Source organism: Phalaenopsis equestris, unplaced genomic scaffold (assembly GCF_001263595.1).
Source record: "Phalaenopsis equestris unplaced genomic scaffold, ASM126359v1 Scaffold000513, whole genome shotgun sequence".
Classification (NCBI taxonomy): domain Eukaryota; kingdom Viridiplantae; phylum Streptophyta; class Magnoliopsida; order Asparagales; family Orchidaceae; genus Phalaenopsis; species Phalaenopsis equestris.
The window spans coordinates 1967567-1986154 of record NW_018164953.1 but is presented as its reverse complement, the minus strand read 5'-3'; the positions used below and the strand labels follow the sequence as shown (position 1 = coordinate 1986154).

The window sequence follows — 18588 nt, the reverse complement described above, 5'->3', positions numbered from 1 at the left end:
TAAATCTGCAAGCTCCCTTTAACTCACTCTATACTTCCTCTGTATGGTTGTGCCCTCACCTAAGCTTGAGGACCCCCACAATACACTTTAGGTGGTGATATACTCTACCTCTTTATACAACTTGAACGTTATATTATGGTATCGACTCTCCTCTTAGATATCATTTAAGATCATTCTTTCTTCTTGCATTTTATAATAATCATAAATAAAATACTGCTCAATAATCAAATAAAATTGCCTTCAATGTTTTTTTTTTAATTATTTACATGAGTGCATTATTAATACATGTCGTTAAACACATTCTAAAAATTTTTAATTCGAATTTGTGCTTCATTCCTCTAAAGTATGTATTTTAATTAAATCTTTTTCTACTTAAATCCCACATTTATTGAATCTAATAGATACTTATTGAATAATCAAATTCTTTCTACTAATTATATGAAATTTGTAATTCTTAATAAGACTATTAGATTCCTTAAGTCATCATAGTCTCTTAATAATTGTAACTTTTCTCCTCGATAGTAAGCACTACTATGGGTGCAATTTTTATAACAATGACCTAAACCTCGGATCACATAATGTCCTTGCTCCTCTACACCATCATAATGAATATATTCTATATTTATTATGTAATAGAAGGAAAAAAAAAACCTAATTTATCTTTTAGCGTACACAAACACCTCCCTATTATACTAGTCAATCTATCTAGGAACATATTTATCTACAGTATAACTACCAACACTTTGAATCTCTCTACGGTCAATTTTATTTTATAATTCTTTAGGCACTATATCTCATCAAATAACTTCTCTAATAATAATAACTAATCTTTAGCCACAAGGGCTCCATTATGTCCCTAAAAAGTGGCGGATTTTGTCTTTAAGATATATGTAAATGTTTATCTTCATCCTATACTCTACTAACATGCATCATATACCAAACATCATCTTACAAAAGCAATAAAATTACCAAAATACATAATAAAGTCAAATTTCATAGCCCTTATAATATTATGTAGGGATAACAATTGATTAAATCATTTTTAATCACACATTTATTATTCTTGGAAATCAATAGTTTTATGGGACCACAATCACAAAAAACTTCATACCTAAATAATTATATACAAGAAATCATAATATTTTGTATGTATTTATGGTAGAAATAAATGTTTAATTCTAAAACTATCAAATTTTTCTGCCCTTCCACAATCATATCCATACTTTGTATGCATATGTCAACATTATTTACATCTAAAATATTTATATATAATAATGATGAAATTTAAATAAAATTAACATAATATATTTAACCAATTACCATAAAAAAAACACATTTACAAACAAATAAAATGTATCTTCATCGGTAGGAATAAAAACCTCACTCTATTAGAGCTTTAACCTTTCTTAAGAATATGCAAATGTAATAAGTAGGGCCAAATAGTTGATTAGATAGCACAAGGACTACAATTGTATTTGATACATAGAAATTGAATAAGATATATTCTTAAAATTCTTATATCAAGAATTATAAAATACTTATTAATTAAATCACTATGTTCATACCAATGCATATGCATATTATTTTGAATGTAAATCATCACTAAAGCATATCATCTTAAAATAATATGTTAAAGGTAGTATGCCATATCAAAAGTAGTTTATATAATTCATGTTTATATACTATCTTCATGTGTTTATCTTCATCTTATAACTGTGCTACTCTACTAACATGCACCATGTACCATGCCTATGTGGACTTGCTAATTATTGTATACATTGAATTAGGTTCACACGATTAAATTAAATTTTAAGGAAAGACTATTATACCACACTTATAAAGATAGTTATATATTATTTTGCTATTTTATGTCCTCAAGAATCCACTCATATCTTGTAACATTAATACTTTAATATTTATTTAATTCAATTTTAATAAATATCATTTCTTCTTCATCTGAACATTATAATTATTCATTAATATATTCTTATGATTATTTGATTTATTTATCTTTAAATCCAACATGATTATTAACATCATTTATTAAATTCTCATATATATCTATTAAAATAATAAGCATTTTTTTTCCAATTTTAGCCATATCTATAATGCTATGTTACAACTATTTATCCATTGCTGCCCCAACATTAATCCTATTGTAAATTTTTAGCATACAATAACATATAACCTCCCCTATCGCCCTTGATTTTTTTATTTTTATTTAATTTTAGTAGCTAAGAAATTTTTATTCATCCTTTATTCATTGAATTCACCAATTATATTATCTTCTTTTCCAAAATCTTCAATTATATAAAATAATGTTAATCTTATTTTAAGTTTTGTAAACACCTTTTATCTTTTGCCATAATCAAGCTAATTTGTAATGCCTTATTTAAGAATGATATCTCAAACTTATTAATTTATGACCTTAATTAATTTAAATTATAATGTGTCACATGGGAATGACATTTTAATAAACTGTAGCTTATTTATTTGCATAAATTTCTTAGACTTGAATGTCACTTTTAATGAAATTCTTGATAAACTTAATTTTAATTTGATTTAATTAGTTATCATAACATTTTCATAAAAAGATCTATGCTAAATATCAACCCTTAAACTTTCTCAATTAAGCATGAGACAAGTGATTATAACTTTGTATTTTAAAAAAAATATGAATAATAAACTATTAAAAGTTACCCAACTACTATAATGGAATCTTAACTCAAAATAGTTGTTATTAATACATAAAGTAAATTATTCTTTTTTTTTGTGTGATGCATATTCATTTCAAATTGAACAATGATTGCTCATATTTATTCTCTAGTTGGATATTTTATATTAAAAGGCTTTTATGTAAGGATTCTTATATAGACTCCATTTACAAAAAAAATAAGGAGTCTACTTTGGGTTGGGTTCCTCCTCTAAATCTTTTTGTCAAATGCAATATTTGTATGCTGATTTTACCATTAGCAACCTTTTTTGAAATTTGCATTATGTCAATAATATCTTTTTTGTTTTTTTTTTTACCTTATATTTCTTGTGTTTTGATAGACATGGATGCAACTTCAAAGCTTATTATTGAGATTTGAACTGTTTCCTAGTAGAATAGCTACAAAATATTAAACTCTTTTAACATTTTACCATCTTGTTTTCACAATTATACTTTAAGCTGATAAACTTCTTCTTGATCTACCCTTCACCATATATTGAGAAAATTTTGGAGGCCCTTACCTTTAATAAACTTATCTCCACCATTGGAGATTGATTTTGAGGCTAAGAAAAGCTTTGGTGTTGATTTTGTGGCCCAATCTAGCTAGTTCATGAAGGAACACATCTTTTTAAGCATCTATGCTTCACTTGGTGGGGGTTTGATAAAAAATTTAGTTAAAGAAAACAATATTAATGAAAAAATATTGTTGGAGTTGAGGACAATCCTATTTTTTATTCAAGTTATTTTTAATGAGACACTAGTGGTTCTTAACTTGATTATTTGTAGGAAGGTTAATGATTTTTGGTCTATGATTTGTTCAGTGTGAGGGTGTCACATAGGCTACCATAATGTTTGATAATCAAGGTGTAGTCACCAATTTAGCTATCCATTGGTGGGTATGTTTGGCCTACTACTTTTATGAGTGGGTTTTAATGTAAATAATGATTATGTTTCTTTGTTGAAAGTTGTTGTTTCTATTATTCAAAGTTCAAGCTGACCAAATGAACGAATATGTAGTATCATTTTACATTAATATCATAAAGAGTTAGGAAATCCACAACATTTATATATGCTTAATATACATACTATACCACAGTTCTTTTATATTTACATATCCAAACACCTAAATGTTCATACTCACATGCATACCAATTTAATCTTTAATCTCACATACAAAAATAGCACCAAAACTTCACATCAAAAAATATATTAAAATTTTATTTTGTAAACGATAGAAACACTAATTGAAATCGTACCACACCAAAGACTAACACTTGCAACAGTAGAAGCTAACATCTACTAAATATTCTTCAACAAGAAAAGTTGTCTGAGACCCTACTAAATAGCATAATATGATGCACACAATAAGCTTAATATATCCAATTAAAAACGCCAGCCATCTTCACAACCAGTCACCATATACAGGGCTGATGTTTCACACAACAAAGTCTTTCGAAGCAATAATATCTATTTGAAATGAAAATGAAGGCCAGCTCCTCATGATTCATGTTTTGAGGATTCTTTGATCTCATCCCCAGCATCCTCCTGCATTTGAGAAATATACAAGTGTTTTGTCAAGGAAAACAAAAACAACAATAATTTGCACTCAGAGAGGGGGGGGAGGATACCGTTATGTCGGAGGTCCATAGAGTCAAGTTGTCTCGGAGAAGTTGCATGATCAATGTGCTATCCTTGTAGGATTCTTCGCCGAGGGTGTCCAATTCAGAGATGGCCTCATCAAAGGCCTAGGAGGAGCACCAAACCAAAAGCTTATTTGATGTATAGCAAGCAAGATCATCCGATTGAATGAGCGAAATGTAAAGGATGAATTTCATTGCAAATATAAGGACAATGCTGGAAAGAGGGCTGGTGAAGGCAACACTAATCTTATCGAACATGAACTTGCTGATATTACAAAAGAGCTTTTGGTGGAGTGCAGACAGTGACAAGTGGTGCCAATGACAGGTGAAGGGTGACCACAAGCAAGCAAAGGAAGGCAAGTGATGGCAAATGGTAACAACGAAAAATGTTGATCGTGTCTAGCACGGGACTGTCAAATTGCCTGATTAGGACAATTTTCAAATGTAGGAAAAACATAGGCTTTGAGATATTTCAAATTCCTTAAAAATTTAATTTTGCATTTTTATTGTCAAACCAAACACTAAAAAATTAAAATAAAGGGAAATGAAATGCAACACCGAACTAATGATGTTGATCAAATACCCCCCTTAGACCTATCTTTTACCACAGTTATATCAAAATTCGACCAATATATGCTTGGTTTGACCTTGTTAGTAACACTAAAGGTGATCCAGTGATTCAAAAAGAGACCTAGAACAACACCAAAGGAAAATCCAAAGAGAAGGAATGAAGGTGGTTACTAGTACAAGAGTAAAGAAAGAATGATAGTAGATAATAATAGCAACCCAAGAGCAAGGAAAAATAAAACTGATCATCATTAGCGTTACATTATTACTTGAGGCCGGTTTTATGAATTCACATCTTTCAATTGTTCATGTTGAGCCCAAGACGTTGAAATGAATTTTACCTAAAAATATTTTAAACTATCTTCAATAGGTAGTACTCCATTTGTTCATCTAATATAATTTTTTATCGCTTTATCCTTCATAACTTGTCATCCATCCATTTAAATATTCACATTTTTACCCCATTTAATTTAGATATTAGTCAATTTTTTACTTCCCAAAACTTGGATCCCTGAAATATGATGAGGGGATGGAAGGTGATGGTGGATAAGTGTGAGGGAGAGGAGAAAATAAACCTCATCACATCTATATTCTATGCAGGTAGAGAATGAAATGAAACCATGGTTAATTTGCTAGCCATGATTATCAAATACCTAAGAATACCATGGAGTGTCATTCATTCAGAGTAGTGTCATTCATTCAGAGTGTGAATGAAGGAAACATCAACAAACCTATGGCTAAATGAAGGCATGCTGGTAATCCAAGACTAATTATGAGGGGAATGAATTCATGGAGTAGAAATAACTTCAAGAACTATGAGAAGAAAGCAACACAAGAATCCGGTGTGCCCCAAAATTCTTGGAGAGAAGATTTGAAAAAAAAAATTCTAACCAAAGATAAAGGAAGCTGAAGAGTCTAAACTAAAATAAAAAACAACTATTATAGAAGGAGAATGAAGCCACCAAACTATTCCTACAAAAAATATGATGAATCTAGCCAAAGTGATGAGGGGCGGGGAGGCGCCCGGAGAGGAAGACATTAGGAGATATTAACCATCAGCACATTTATTCAATGAAAGGGGACAACAGAATAATGCTATAGTTAAATTGCTAGACATGGCCATGGAATACTTAAAATAAGTGTCATTAATCTAAATTTTGAATGAGGGCAAAATCAACCAACCATGTGGTTGAATGGAGGCATTCTACGAGGGGATGTTGGATATAGTGGAATAATTACAACTAAAGAGAGAGGAATGCATTCTTTACTTGTAACTAAAAATAAAACACAAATAATATTTTTTAGCAAGTCTTAAAAGTTCCAATCGAGGAGAATCACCTAGCTTTAGCTATTAGCAAAATGCTAGCATTTTACATTATTTTTTTCAAGCAATTTTCCTAGATGATAGTACTTTCTTTCCAAGCCTCTTTTTCACTATTATGGAATAAAAATATTAAATAAATATAAGGGTGGCTGATCATGTAATGTTGATTTTTAAAATGCACCATTTGTGGATTCCATCCTTGATATAAGCCTTGGGATTCAACATTCACATTCCTATTTCTTCATAGGGCGTCACCAATAGAAGAGGAGAGAGAGAGAGAGATGAGAGGGAGAATTTGGCTGAATTTCTCATGCAAGGGAGTGTAATTAAGGACGGGTTTGTGGGGGAAAGAACATGCAAATTTTGCTTTGATGTTCCCTAGCATAAATTGACATTTTCTCTATTATTTTATTCAATCTTTGCATAAAGGATTTTCTAAAGGATTTTCTTTTCATCAAAGTCAAAGAAAAAAAAAAACATTTGTGATTTGGTGGCTTACTTTTTGTTCCCATTTCTAAAAATAGGTGTTCGCTATTGTGAAATTACCTTCTAAATCTACTTGAGGAGTATAAGCACTAGCCACATTCATGACATCTCTATCAATAATTATCTTAATAGCAATCATCCTATTATTAATCATCTTCACCCTAACGATCTCACCTTTTAATGCTCAATCAACTATTATCCCAGGTTTATTATTATTATTAAACTTTCTAATATACAGTAACTTATAACATTCCTAACATCTTTGGATTGTTCTCATTTGCATTTAGTTTCATATAACAAGCATACTTATTATTACTATTATTCTAATCCTGTCTTTACCAATTGCTGTCCTATGTGTTAAGGGAGGAATACTAGCTTACATGGCCTAAGTTATACATATCACACAAGAGTGGCATTCTGATATATCTTTGCCTTCTCACAACAATAAGGTTGAATCATCGTGCATTACTCTTCTGCATGCCCTAGTATTACCAAATAATAAAGGAAGGGCTACTATATAACTAAGCATGAATAATAAAAACAAAACTGTTCATGTAGAGCAAAAAGGAAGCTAATCAAACTATGCCAATTAAGTTTCTACATTTCAAAACATTTCTAAAATGAACTACCTGATTATATTCCTATGGATTCCTAACTTAAACTCTATCTACTTATCAAAATCATTACCATTATTAGCCTGAACCTAGCTATTGGAGTATTTTACATTTATTTTTCTTGAGTGCTATATGAAATGTTAAATCTATTATTCTCAAATCATTCTGAACATTATGCATCCATATAACCTTGGGTCTATATAATTTTCCTAATAATCTAACACTAACTTAATTGTCACATATTCTACTGTTCATTGTACATGTCCAAATCACCCAACTCTAATTTTAATCACCTTGGATTTAATAGATGTTACTTCAACAATTTCTTCTAATACAATCATTCTTTGATTTATCTTTACTAATTGACCGAACATGACCAGCCAAACACAAACTTCATCTAAAAACTCCGAGTTCAAGTTAACTCAAATAACTTGGGGGTTGCATTTAAGTTTATAACCTTGTCCCATTTAATTTTTGAGTCGGGTTCAAGTTGGCCCAAAATGTCAAATTAAACCCGAACTCCGCCCAAAAACCCAAATTTGACACCAACTTACTCTAAACTCGATGCAAAAAATGCATGTGCCAACGTAGAATGCCTGTCAATCCTTTTATTAAACAACTTGCTTGGGCCCGATTTGGGTCAAACAAGTTGAAATTGAGTTGGGTTCATGTCAAACTTTTTAACTCGTTTAATAAGAAAAGTTCAAGCTGGTACAAATCAAGTCAAACTTGAATTGACACCCCTACCCTTAATATTCTCATCTTGTCATGCTCAACTTAGATATTAATAGATTTTTTACAACCTAATAATTGAGTTCAAACAACATTATTGACCTAGCTGTAATTTTAAAAAAACTACCTATAAACCATCATGAGATCCACTTATCAAACAAAATTTTCAAAGTGCTTTATTTTAACCATCCAATCTTATATCTGCCTATCTAATCTAAGTATCAATTTATTAATTATAATAAAAGAATGCTAAAATTTTCTCAAACATATTGGTTGTCACGACCGGTTTGGTGCTTGGAATTAACTAAGGCGGTAACTGCGGTCAGACGGTATTAACATTTCATTTTACTTTCCACAAAAATTTTTCAAAAACTTCCAATATAAAAAAGAGTCATTAATCCACAAAGTATAATTAAATTAGAAATTCAGAAACAACAACATAATTTGAAAACCACATTCCAAGCCAGTACTGAACAGTATATCAATATCAGAAAAAAATAATAATAAAAAGTGACCACAAACACATCATAACTAATACCTATCAGCTGCAATCCTCTTTTCATAAATATACATCGTCTCTCATATCATATATATCAACCTAAAATTTTTCTTTTCCTAAAAAAAATATTAATTTCAATGGTAAGTTGACCTTGCTTAGGCGATAGTAGTACTAGAGTACTAGGATCATTGACCTACTGGGAAGTCCCCATTGCACCCCTTCTAAGAAAACACTGTCATTGTCAGTCTCAAGCCCGGGTGTGAAAAGTGGAGGGTTGTATTAGGTAGTTGACAGTCAGTGTAAAATTTGTTTAAAAAATTATGACATGAATCCTTTTGATCATTGTGTGAGTGCTATGGCATCCCTGAAAGCGACGCTCTGTATGACCTAAATACAATGATAAGTGTGCAAGGGCCGCTACATCAGCGTCGGTTTTAGTATCAAATAAGCAAGGGTTCCCACATTACTAACGGGCGAATGCGGGTAAAGAAGTTAGTCCATGAAACTAATGAAACTAATATTAGGATAGGTTCTTGGAATATAGGTACTCTCAATGGTAAATTAATGGAATTAGTTGATATTATGATTCATTGAAAGATAAATATCTTATGTATCAAGAAACTAAATGGGGGTTGGAGAAAAACTAAGGAGATTGATAACATAGCTTTTAAATTTTGGTATTCTGGAAAGAGTCGTACTAGAAATTGTTCAGGTGTAATTATAGATAAGAGTTAGAAAGATAATGGTGTAGAAAATAATAGAGTTGAAGATAGAATTATTTCCCTTAAGATTATTATTGATACTAAGATTTTTAATATTATAAGTGCTTATGTTCCTCAAGTAGATTTAGATATAGGGTCCAAAGATAAATTCTGGAATGACTTAGAAGACTTAATACAAATGATACCTCTTGAAGAGAGAATTTTTATTGGAGGTGATTTAAATGGACATGTCGATAAAGTGGTAGAAGATTTCAGAAATATCCATGGTGGCTACGGTTTTGGAGTGACTAATAAAGAATGTAGATTCATTTTAAATTTTTCTTTAGCGTATGATTTTATTATTACTAATATTTTTTTCAAGAAAAGAGATGAGCATCTTTTTACTTATAAGAATAGATCTAATAAAACACAAATTGATTATTTTCTTATGAGAAGAAGAGATCGTCGAGATTGTAAAGATCGTAAGGTCATTTTAAGTGAGGATTTAAGTACCCAACATTGATTATTAGTTCTAGATTTTAAGATGAAGTGTTGTAAAATAAAAAACACTAGGACTCAACATCGTAGAATTCGATGGGAGAACCAAAAAAACACAAATAAAATTACTTTAATAAGTAAAATTCAAGATTTCAAAATGTGAGATGTTCATGAAGAAGCAAATATTATGTGGGATAAAGTAATAAACACTATTAAACAAGTAGAAGTAGTAAAAGATATCCTTGGATAATCAAAAGAAAAAGTTTTTATAAATAAAATAGTTGGCTGTAGAATAATGTGCAAGAAAAAACAAAATATAAGAAGTTATGTTATAAAAATTAATTTAAATGTAAAAGCTTAGAGAACTGGGAAAAATATCAAACGGCCCGCAAGGAGCCTAAAAAAACAATCATTTATGCTAAAAATTCTGTTTTAAGTGATCTTTATAATAGATTAGATACAAAAAGGGAAAAAAATATATGTATAAACTAGTTAAACAAAGAGAAAAGAAAAATAAAGATTTAGCTCAAACAAGTGTATTAAAGATGAGAATCAAAAGTACTTTTTTTAGAAAAAAATATTCAACATATGTGGGTGAGTTATTTTGATAAACTTTTTAATGAAATTTCTGAAAATACGACTGACCTTAGTGATTTTAACATCGTTAATAATAATAAAACATTTCATTTTTACCGTCGTTTTGGTAAAAAAGAAGTTGAGGATGGCTTTAAAGAAAATCAGGGTCGAAAGTCTGTTGGACCTGATGATACCTCAATTGAAGTGTGGAAATATTTAGAAGATTTGAGAGTTTCTTGGCTTACTAAACTCTTTAATATTATTTTTAAAACTAAAAAGATGTCTGAGAAGTAGATGAAAGAATAAAGGGGATGCATAAGAGTGTGCAAATTATAGGGAATTAAGTTGATGTGTCATACTTTAAAATTATGGGAGAGGGTAATTGAACATAGGTTAAGACGCATCGCAAAAATTTCTCATAATCAATTTGGATTTATGCCGGGCAGGTCTACTATGGAAGCTATGCATTTATTGGGAGGTTTGATGGAGAAGTTTTGATGGAGAAGTTCAAAGGTAATAAGGAGGATCTACATTTGATTTTTATCGATTTAGAAATAGCTTACAATAATGTTTCAAGAGATATCCTTTGGAGAGTCCTTGGGAAGAAAGGTGTTGATATGAATTATATTCAAGTCATTAAAGATATGTATAATGTATACTAGAGTTGTTAATTGAGAGTTGTTAATTGAGTTCGAACTGACGGAGGATTGACCAAATATTTTCCTAATTTTGTTGGATTACATCAGAGATTGGCATTAAGCCTATATCTTTTTGCTTTAGTTATGGATGGTCTTACTGGACGTTTACAGGAGGATGTACCTTGGTGTATTCTTCTTGTTGATGATATCCTTCTCCTGGATAGGACGAGAGAAAATGCCCAGAAAAAACTTAAATTATGGAGGTTTACATTGGAGTCTAAAAGCCTTCATTTGAGTAGAACTAAAACTGAATACATGGAATGTAATTTTAATAGTAGTAGCTCCAGTGACAGAAGTGCAACTTTAGGTTATCAAATTATGAAAAGATGTGAACAATTTAGATATCTCGGGTCTGTTGTTCAAAGCGATCGTGATATAGATGAGGATGTTAATAGTAGAATTCAAGTTGGTTGAAGTGGAGTAATACTTCGGGCCTTTTGTGTGATAGAAAAGTACCGCTAAGACTGAAAGGAAAATTTTATAAGATGGGTGAGACCTGCAATGCTCTATGAAGCTGAATGTTGGCCTTTAAAAGAAAAGCATAATACTAAACTAAGTGTTGTCGAGATGAGAATGATTAGGTGGATGAGTGGCTTTACACTTAGAGACAAAATGCAAAATGAATATATCCGTGATAGGGTTGGTGTAGCTCCAGTGACGAACAAAATTAAAGAGTCGTCTTAGATGGTTTGTTCAAATTAATCAACTGTGTGATAATACGATTAGAAGAGTAGATGTTTTAGATTCGACTTATGTTAAGAAAGACAGGGGTAGACCTAGGAAGACTTGGGCTTATTGTATAAAAAAGGATCTTAATTTATTAGAACTAAATGAAAATATGCCACTAAATAGGATGTAATGGAGAAAAATGATTCATGTAGCCGACAAACATAGTGGGATCAAGAATGTTGTCGTTTTTGTAATTGTACGTTTGACTTATTAAGTAATTATAATCTAATATGCAGTAAATTATGATTTTTATGCTATGTATGTCCAAAAGAAAATACAGTTCATTACTTTTATAAATCATTAAACTTTTTATTTTAATTTTATCTCTTATCGTTTCATTTTAAGTATTTACCATTTTAACATCTTTAATAGTCATAACAGGATTATCATCACATGGAAATGTATCCTTAAAAATGTATCGGAAGGTACTCACAAAATATACCCGTAGGAACTCTAAAAAAAATTGCACTCGAAGATACATTATATTCACACCCAAAGGTATACATGCACCCGTTCATTGCATCCCTTGCCATTACCATATGAGGTTAATCCTGTATGATTTAAACTTTTACATTTTATTTCTTTTAAATTATCTCATTTTAAAAACATTGAATATTCATTTTTCTTTTTCCTTATTTCATTTTCTTAGATTTTTCACACTCATAAAATGCATATAATTATAAAATGACTATTTAAAAAAATCTTTATTAAATAAACATTACTTTAATACATATAAGAATATAATTACTCACATTCGCTTTCAAAAGATCTCTGAAATACTATCCCCTCACTTCACTTCTTTTTTGACTAACACCTAAATCAATTAAAAGTACATATAATTATAGAAATCACATCCTGAAAGAAAGTCTTAAATGCAGTTAACTTATTTAAAAAAATTTACGATTAAAATACTAACCTCTTATAACCTTAAGATTCTTTGCTTTCCTCAAATCCTAATAATTTATCAACTTCTTTCACACTTTCAATTCAAAATAAAATTTAATAACATTAAATACTTTAAATAATTATATCATTAATTGAAATAGTAATACAAGGCCTAACATTTACCTTATAAGTTTCTCGAATCAATCTCCTCTCTCACTGGCACGCTCTTTTAACCACTCCTTCAAATTTAAAATCACTATTTGTTAGAGTCGTGATTTCAAAATAACTTTTCATTAATATTATCATTAAACACACACATTTTAACACACGGTATTAAAATATAAAACTTTTACCTTGCGCTCGGCCCTGCCCTAACCACACTGAAGAACACACGAGCTCTTTCTCCCACTTCTTCCTTCATCCCTTCTCACCCCAATAGAGCACGCAAGGCTTCAACTCCTTCCTCCACGACGTGTCTCGACCCGACAAGCTCTACTGCTCTTCTCAACAGAGCTACAAGAAGTGTAAGAACAGAAATCAAATATATAAATAAATAAATATTAAATAATTGTGATAATAATAAATCGAATCGGCATGTGGGCTAACCGACGTTCGTTTATGCTTAAGAGTCGAGAGGGGATTTCAATCGGAAGCCCCAAAAACGCTCAGGAGGGAGAACAAAGAAAGAGAGAGAAGAAGAATAACCATAGTGGAGAGGAAGGAAGAAAAAAGAGAATAGTGGAGAGGCCCTTACCCATTTCGAGAGCCTAGTCAAAGGAGAAAGAAATTTGAATGCATGTAAGGACAGCCGAGCCTCGCTAAGGAAGAATCTCTTCTTTGAGCTCTTACGCGCAACCAACGAGGATGAAGGGGGGTAATCTGCTTTGTGCGATTGTTAACCTCTGAAATCGTGGAGGAAGAAGAAAGCAGAGGCTACCTGTCACGACTCGGTCCGCTGCTTAAAATTAACTAAGACGAGAACTGTGATTGGATGATATTAACAATTCATTTTACTTTTCACAGAATTTTTTCAAAAATTTTCAACTATGAAAGAACCATTAATCCACAAAGCACAATAAAATTAAACATCCAGAAACAACATAATCTAAAAATCACAGCTCAAAGCAATATTGAACAATATATCAATATTTGGATTAAAAAGTAAAAATAAACCACAAACACAAGATAACTAATATCTATCAGCTGCAAAATTCCTCCTGTAAATCAAGTCTCTCCTACCGGACATATTAACCTAAATCTTTCTTTTCCTAAAAAAAACATTAATTCGAATTATATGTTTAACTTAATGAGTAATTATAATCTAATATGCATTAATTATGATGCTTATGTCATACATGAATAATCAAAAGAAAATGCAACTCCTTATTTTATAAAATATTGAACTTTCATTTTAATTTTATCCTTTCTAGTTTCACTTTACTATTTCAACCTCTTTAATAGTCGAAACAAGATTACCGTCATATCAAAAGATATCTTGAAAAATGTACCCGAATGTACCCATAAATGCCCTAAAAAATGTACCTAAAGGTACCTTCAATTTGCACTAAAATTTATACACTTAACATTTCTTTTAACATGCACAAGTACATTGCATCTTCTGTCAGTACTATCTGGGGTAAAACCGCATGACTTAAACTTTTACATTTCATTTTCTTTAAATTAACTAATTCTTAAAACATTGAACATTCATTATAATTTTCCCCCATTTCATTTTCTTAAAAAATTTCAAAACATTAAGATCTTTATTAAATAATGCATATAATTATAAAATGACTGTTCAAAACATTACATAAAATCTTTATTAAATAAACATTAATTAATACATATAGAAAAATAATTACTCGCATTTCTTTTCAAAACACCTTTGAAATATTATCTCCTCAATTCACTTTTTTTACTAACACCTAAATCAAATAAAAGTACATATAATTATATAAATCACATCCTAAAGAAAAGTCTTAAATGCAGTTACTTATTTAAATATTTAAAAAATTTTACAATTAAAACACTAGCATCTTTTAACCTTAAGATTCTTTGCTTTCCTCAAATCCAGATAATTTATCGGCTTCTTTCACACTTCTGATTCAAAAAGAAAATTTAATAACATTAATTACTTTCACAAATTATATCATTAATTCAAATAGTAATACAAGGCTTAACATTTACTAAAAAGTTTCTCGAATCAATCTCCTCTCTCACCAGCACGCTCCTCTGACCTTTCCTTAGAATCCAAAATCATTATTTATTAGAGTCTTGATTTCAATAAACTTTCCATTAATATTATTATTAAATACACACATATTTTAACACGCATGTGTGTTTATATAACAATATGTTAATTGCTTATTAAAATATAAAATTTTACGTTACCTGCACTCGTCCCTGCCCTAACCACACACATGGACATGCACTCTTCCTCCCCCATCTTCCTTCGTCCCGTCTCACCCCAACAAAGCGCACGAGGCTTCGACACCTTCCTCCATGACGCGTCTTGACTCGACGAGCTCTCCTCTTCTCGACAGAGCCATAGGTGGTCTCTTTCCTCTTCTTCCTCCACGGTTTCGTAAGTTAATCAGCGTACGAAGCCGATTGCCACCCTTCCTTCTTCCTCTTCAATAGGGCGTAAGAGCTCAAAGAATAGATTTGCCCCGAGCAAGGCTCGACTATCCTTCCACGCGTTTGAAATTCTTCCCCCTTTGATTAGGCTCAACGTTGAAATAGGTAAGGGACACTCTCCGCCTCTTTCCTTTTCTTTCTTCCTTCCTCTCCTCACTATTGTAATTCTTCTCTCACTTTCTTTGTTCTCCCTCTCAAGCATTTTTGAGACTCTTGATTGAAACCCCCTCTTGACCATTAAGCATAACCGCAACGACGGTTAGCCCACGGGCCGATTCAATTTGTTGTTACCATAATTATTCAATATTTATTTATTTATTTATTTATTTTTGTTATTACAATCTCCAATTATAAAAATTTCATCCATGAAATTTGAAAAGAGTTGTCATACAAAAAACTGAAAATATCTTTCTTGCATTTCACAGATTTCATCCCAAGTCGCATTATTCTCCAACTCGTGCTTCCATAAAATCTTCACGAGAAGGACCTCTCTGCTCCGCAGCTTCTTCACGTTATAATTTAGAATCCTTTTTGACTCCTCAATACAAGTCAAATTAGACTGAATATCAACTGAGTATGCTATCAATCTGTTAGCTTCATCTGCAATATACTTTATGAGTGAAGAAATGTGAAAAACACTATGCACTCCCTGCATATGAGCTAGTAAAGCCAACCTGTAAGCCACTTTCCCAAACCTCTCTGCAACTTCAAATGGATCGACATATCTGAGACTCAATTTTCCTTTCTTCCCAAATCGTTGCACACTTTTCAATGTACTGACCTTCACAAAATAAACTCTCCAACTTCAAACTCAACGGGTATGTGGTTCGCATCACAATATTTTCTCTGTCTATCCTGCACTGTTATCAGTCTCTTTAATTAGTTTGATCTTCTCAGTAGCAACATCAACCAATTCAGCTCTGATGATCTTTCTTTCACTTGTTTCAGCAGATCATAGAGGTGTCATGCACTTCTTTCCACACAAGGCTTCATATGGAGCCAACCCAATGCTAGTCTGTTAATTGTTATTATAAGCAAATTCTACTAAAGGTATATTGGATTCCCAACCTCCACCAAAGTCAATGACACATAACCTTAGTAGATCTTCCAAAGTTTGAATAGTCCTCTCTAATTGACCATTTGTCTGAGGGTGAAATACTGTACTAAAAGTCAGTCGTGTGCCCAAAGCTTCCTCAACCCTCTTCCACAGTCTGGAAGTAAACCTCCATCTCGGTAGAAGACAATAGACTTCAGCACTCTATGCTATCTCGCAATTGGATTGACATGTAATTTGGTTAGCTTTTAAACTGGATCTGTCTGTCTAATAAGCAAGAAATGGGCAAACTTAGTCTATCAACAATTACCCATATAACATCACGACCTTGACGTGATCTTGGCAATCCAATAACAAAATCCATCGCAAACTCCTCTCATTTCCATTATGGAATCGGTAAAGGTTGTAACTATCCTCTAGGACGTTGATGCTCTGCCATCACTTATTGTCATAAAGTACACTTAGCCACAAATTTTGTCATATTCTTCTTTAATCCTGGCCACCAAAATGCTTCTTTGAGATCCTGATACATTTTATTGCTCCCTGGGTGAATAATATAGCCAGAAAAATGTGCTTCCTCTAGAATTACCTTTCTCAGTTCAGCAATATCAGGAACATGAGCTCTGTCTTTATATCTCAATAAATCATCTTGATCTAATACCTCTCTAAATTGTCTGCCTTAAACCTGCTCTACAACTTTCTGAATATTGTTATCTCTGACAAAGGAATCTCCTATTCTGATCTTCAAGGTTTGTTGCACCGTCAACTAATATAATTGAGTCATATTATCATCACCATAATTAACTATAAATAGCTTCAACTTCTCCAGATCTTTAATTAACTGCTTCTATGAGTAAATAAATAGTCCAAATTGTTTTAAGTCTTCCTACTCAGCGCATCTGCAACCACATTCGCCTTCTCAGGATGATACTAAATAACCGAATCATAATCTTTAATAAATTCTAACCATCTTCTCTGCCTCAAATTTGGTTTACTCTGAGTAAAAAATATACTTTTATCCCTGGTGGTCAGTAAAACTTCGCATCTAACTCCGTACAAATAATATCTCGATATCATGAGTGCAAATGCAACTGCAGCAAACTCCAAGTCATGAGTGGGATAGTTATTTTCGAGATTCTTCAATTGTCGTGATGCATATGCAATGACCCTACCATGTTGCATAAGCACACAACCCAAACACCTCAAAGATGCATCACTGAAAATTCGAAACCCATCAGAACCCAAAGGAATGACTGATACTAAAGCAGATATTAAGTAAGTCTTCAGCTTTTGAAAAGCCTCCTCAAAACAATCAGACCAATTAAACTTCACTATCTTTTGAGCCAACCTTGACAACAGCATAACAATCTGTGAAAATCCCTCAAATAACCTCCTGTGACCAGCCAAAACTAGAAAACTCCTAATCTCAATGATAATAGAAGATCATGGTCAATCTACAGTTGCTTTAACCTTATTCGGATCCATAGATATAGTCTCCACTGATTTGTGCCCAAGAAAAGCCAAACTTTTAAGTCAAAAATCATATTTAAAAAAATTAGCATAAAGTATATTCTCCTTCAAAACCTATAGCACAACATATAAATGATCCGCATGACTGATTTCATCCCTTGAATACACCAAAATATCATCTATAAAAACCATCTCGAAAGTATCTAAGAACTGCTTGAAAATCCTGTTCATCAAGTCCATGAAAACTGTTGGAGCATTTGTCAGTCCAAATGACGTCACCATGAATTCATAGTACCCATATCTAGTTTTAAAAGTGATCTACGCTGTCTTCTTCTCAAATCCTCAGTTGGTGATAATCTGACCTATGATCAATCTTTAAAAATACAGAAACCCTCCCAACTGATCAAATAAATTGTCAATCCTTGGCAGTGAATATGTATTTTTAACAGTGAACTTATTCAACTCGATAGTCAATGCATATCCTGAAGCTTGATCCTTCTTCTTCACAAAAAATACTAGAGCTCCCTAAGGTGAGGTGTTGAGTCTGATGAATCCCTTATCTAGTAACTCCTTCAGTTGGCACTTCAGCTCTTGTAACTCATTACTGTTGACCTCATTTTTGTGAGGTCTTCTCTTCTCCTCCTTAGGAGCCTAGGATCTAGTTCTAGGAGTTCCTATTGACCGTCTTAGAAAACTAGAATTGAGACTCACCCTTCTAGTAATTCTAGCCAATTCCTATTTTCCTTTGATGTCTAGCATCTTTGG

At 31.8% G+C, this 18588-nt stretch overlaps 1 protein-coding gene across 1 annotated transcript in view; it reads right to left on the bottom strand.

Moving 5' to 3' along the window:
- Positions 1–3996: 3996 nt before the first annotated feature.
- The window catches only part of LOC110028516 (14-3-3-like protein), a 39245-nt gene continuing 24653 nt past the window's right edge, over positions 3997–18588 (bottom strand). Inside the window, exons 5-6 of the mRNA XM_020730405.1 lie at positions 4342–4458; positions 3997–4258 (exon numbers count right to left, since the gene is read on the bottom strand). Of these exons, the coding sequence (XP_020586064.1) occupies positions 4211–4258; positions 4342–4458 (165 nt within the window). The 3' untranslated portion in view covers positions 3997–4210. The remainder of the gene's footprint in view (positions 4259–4341; positions 4459–18588) is intronic.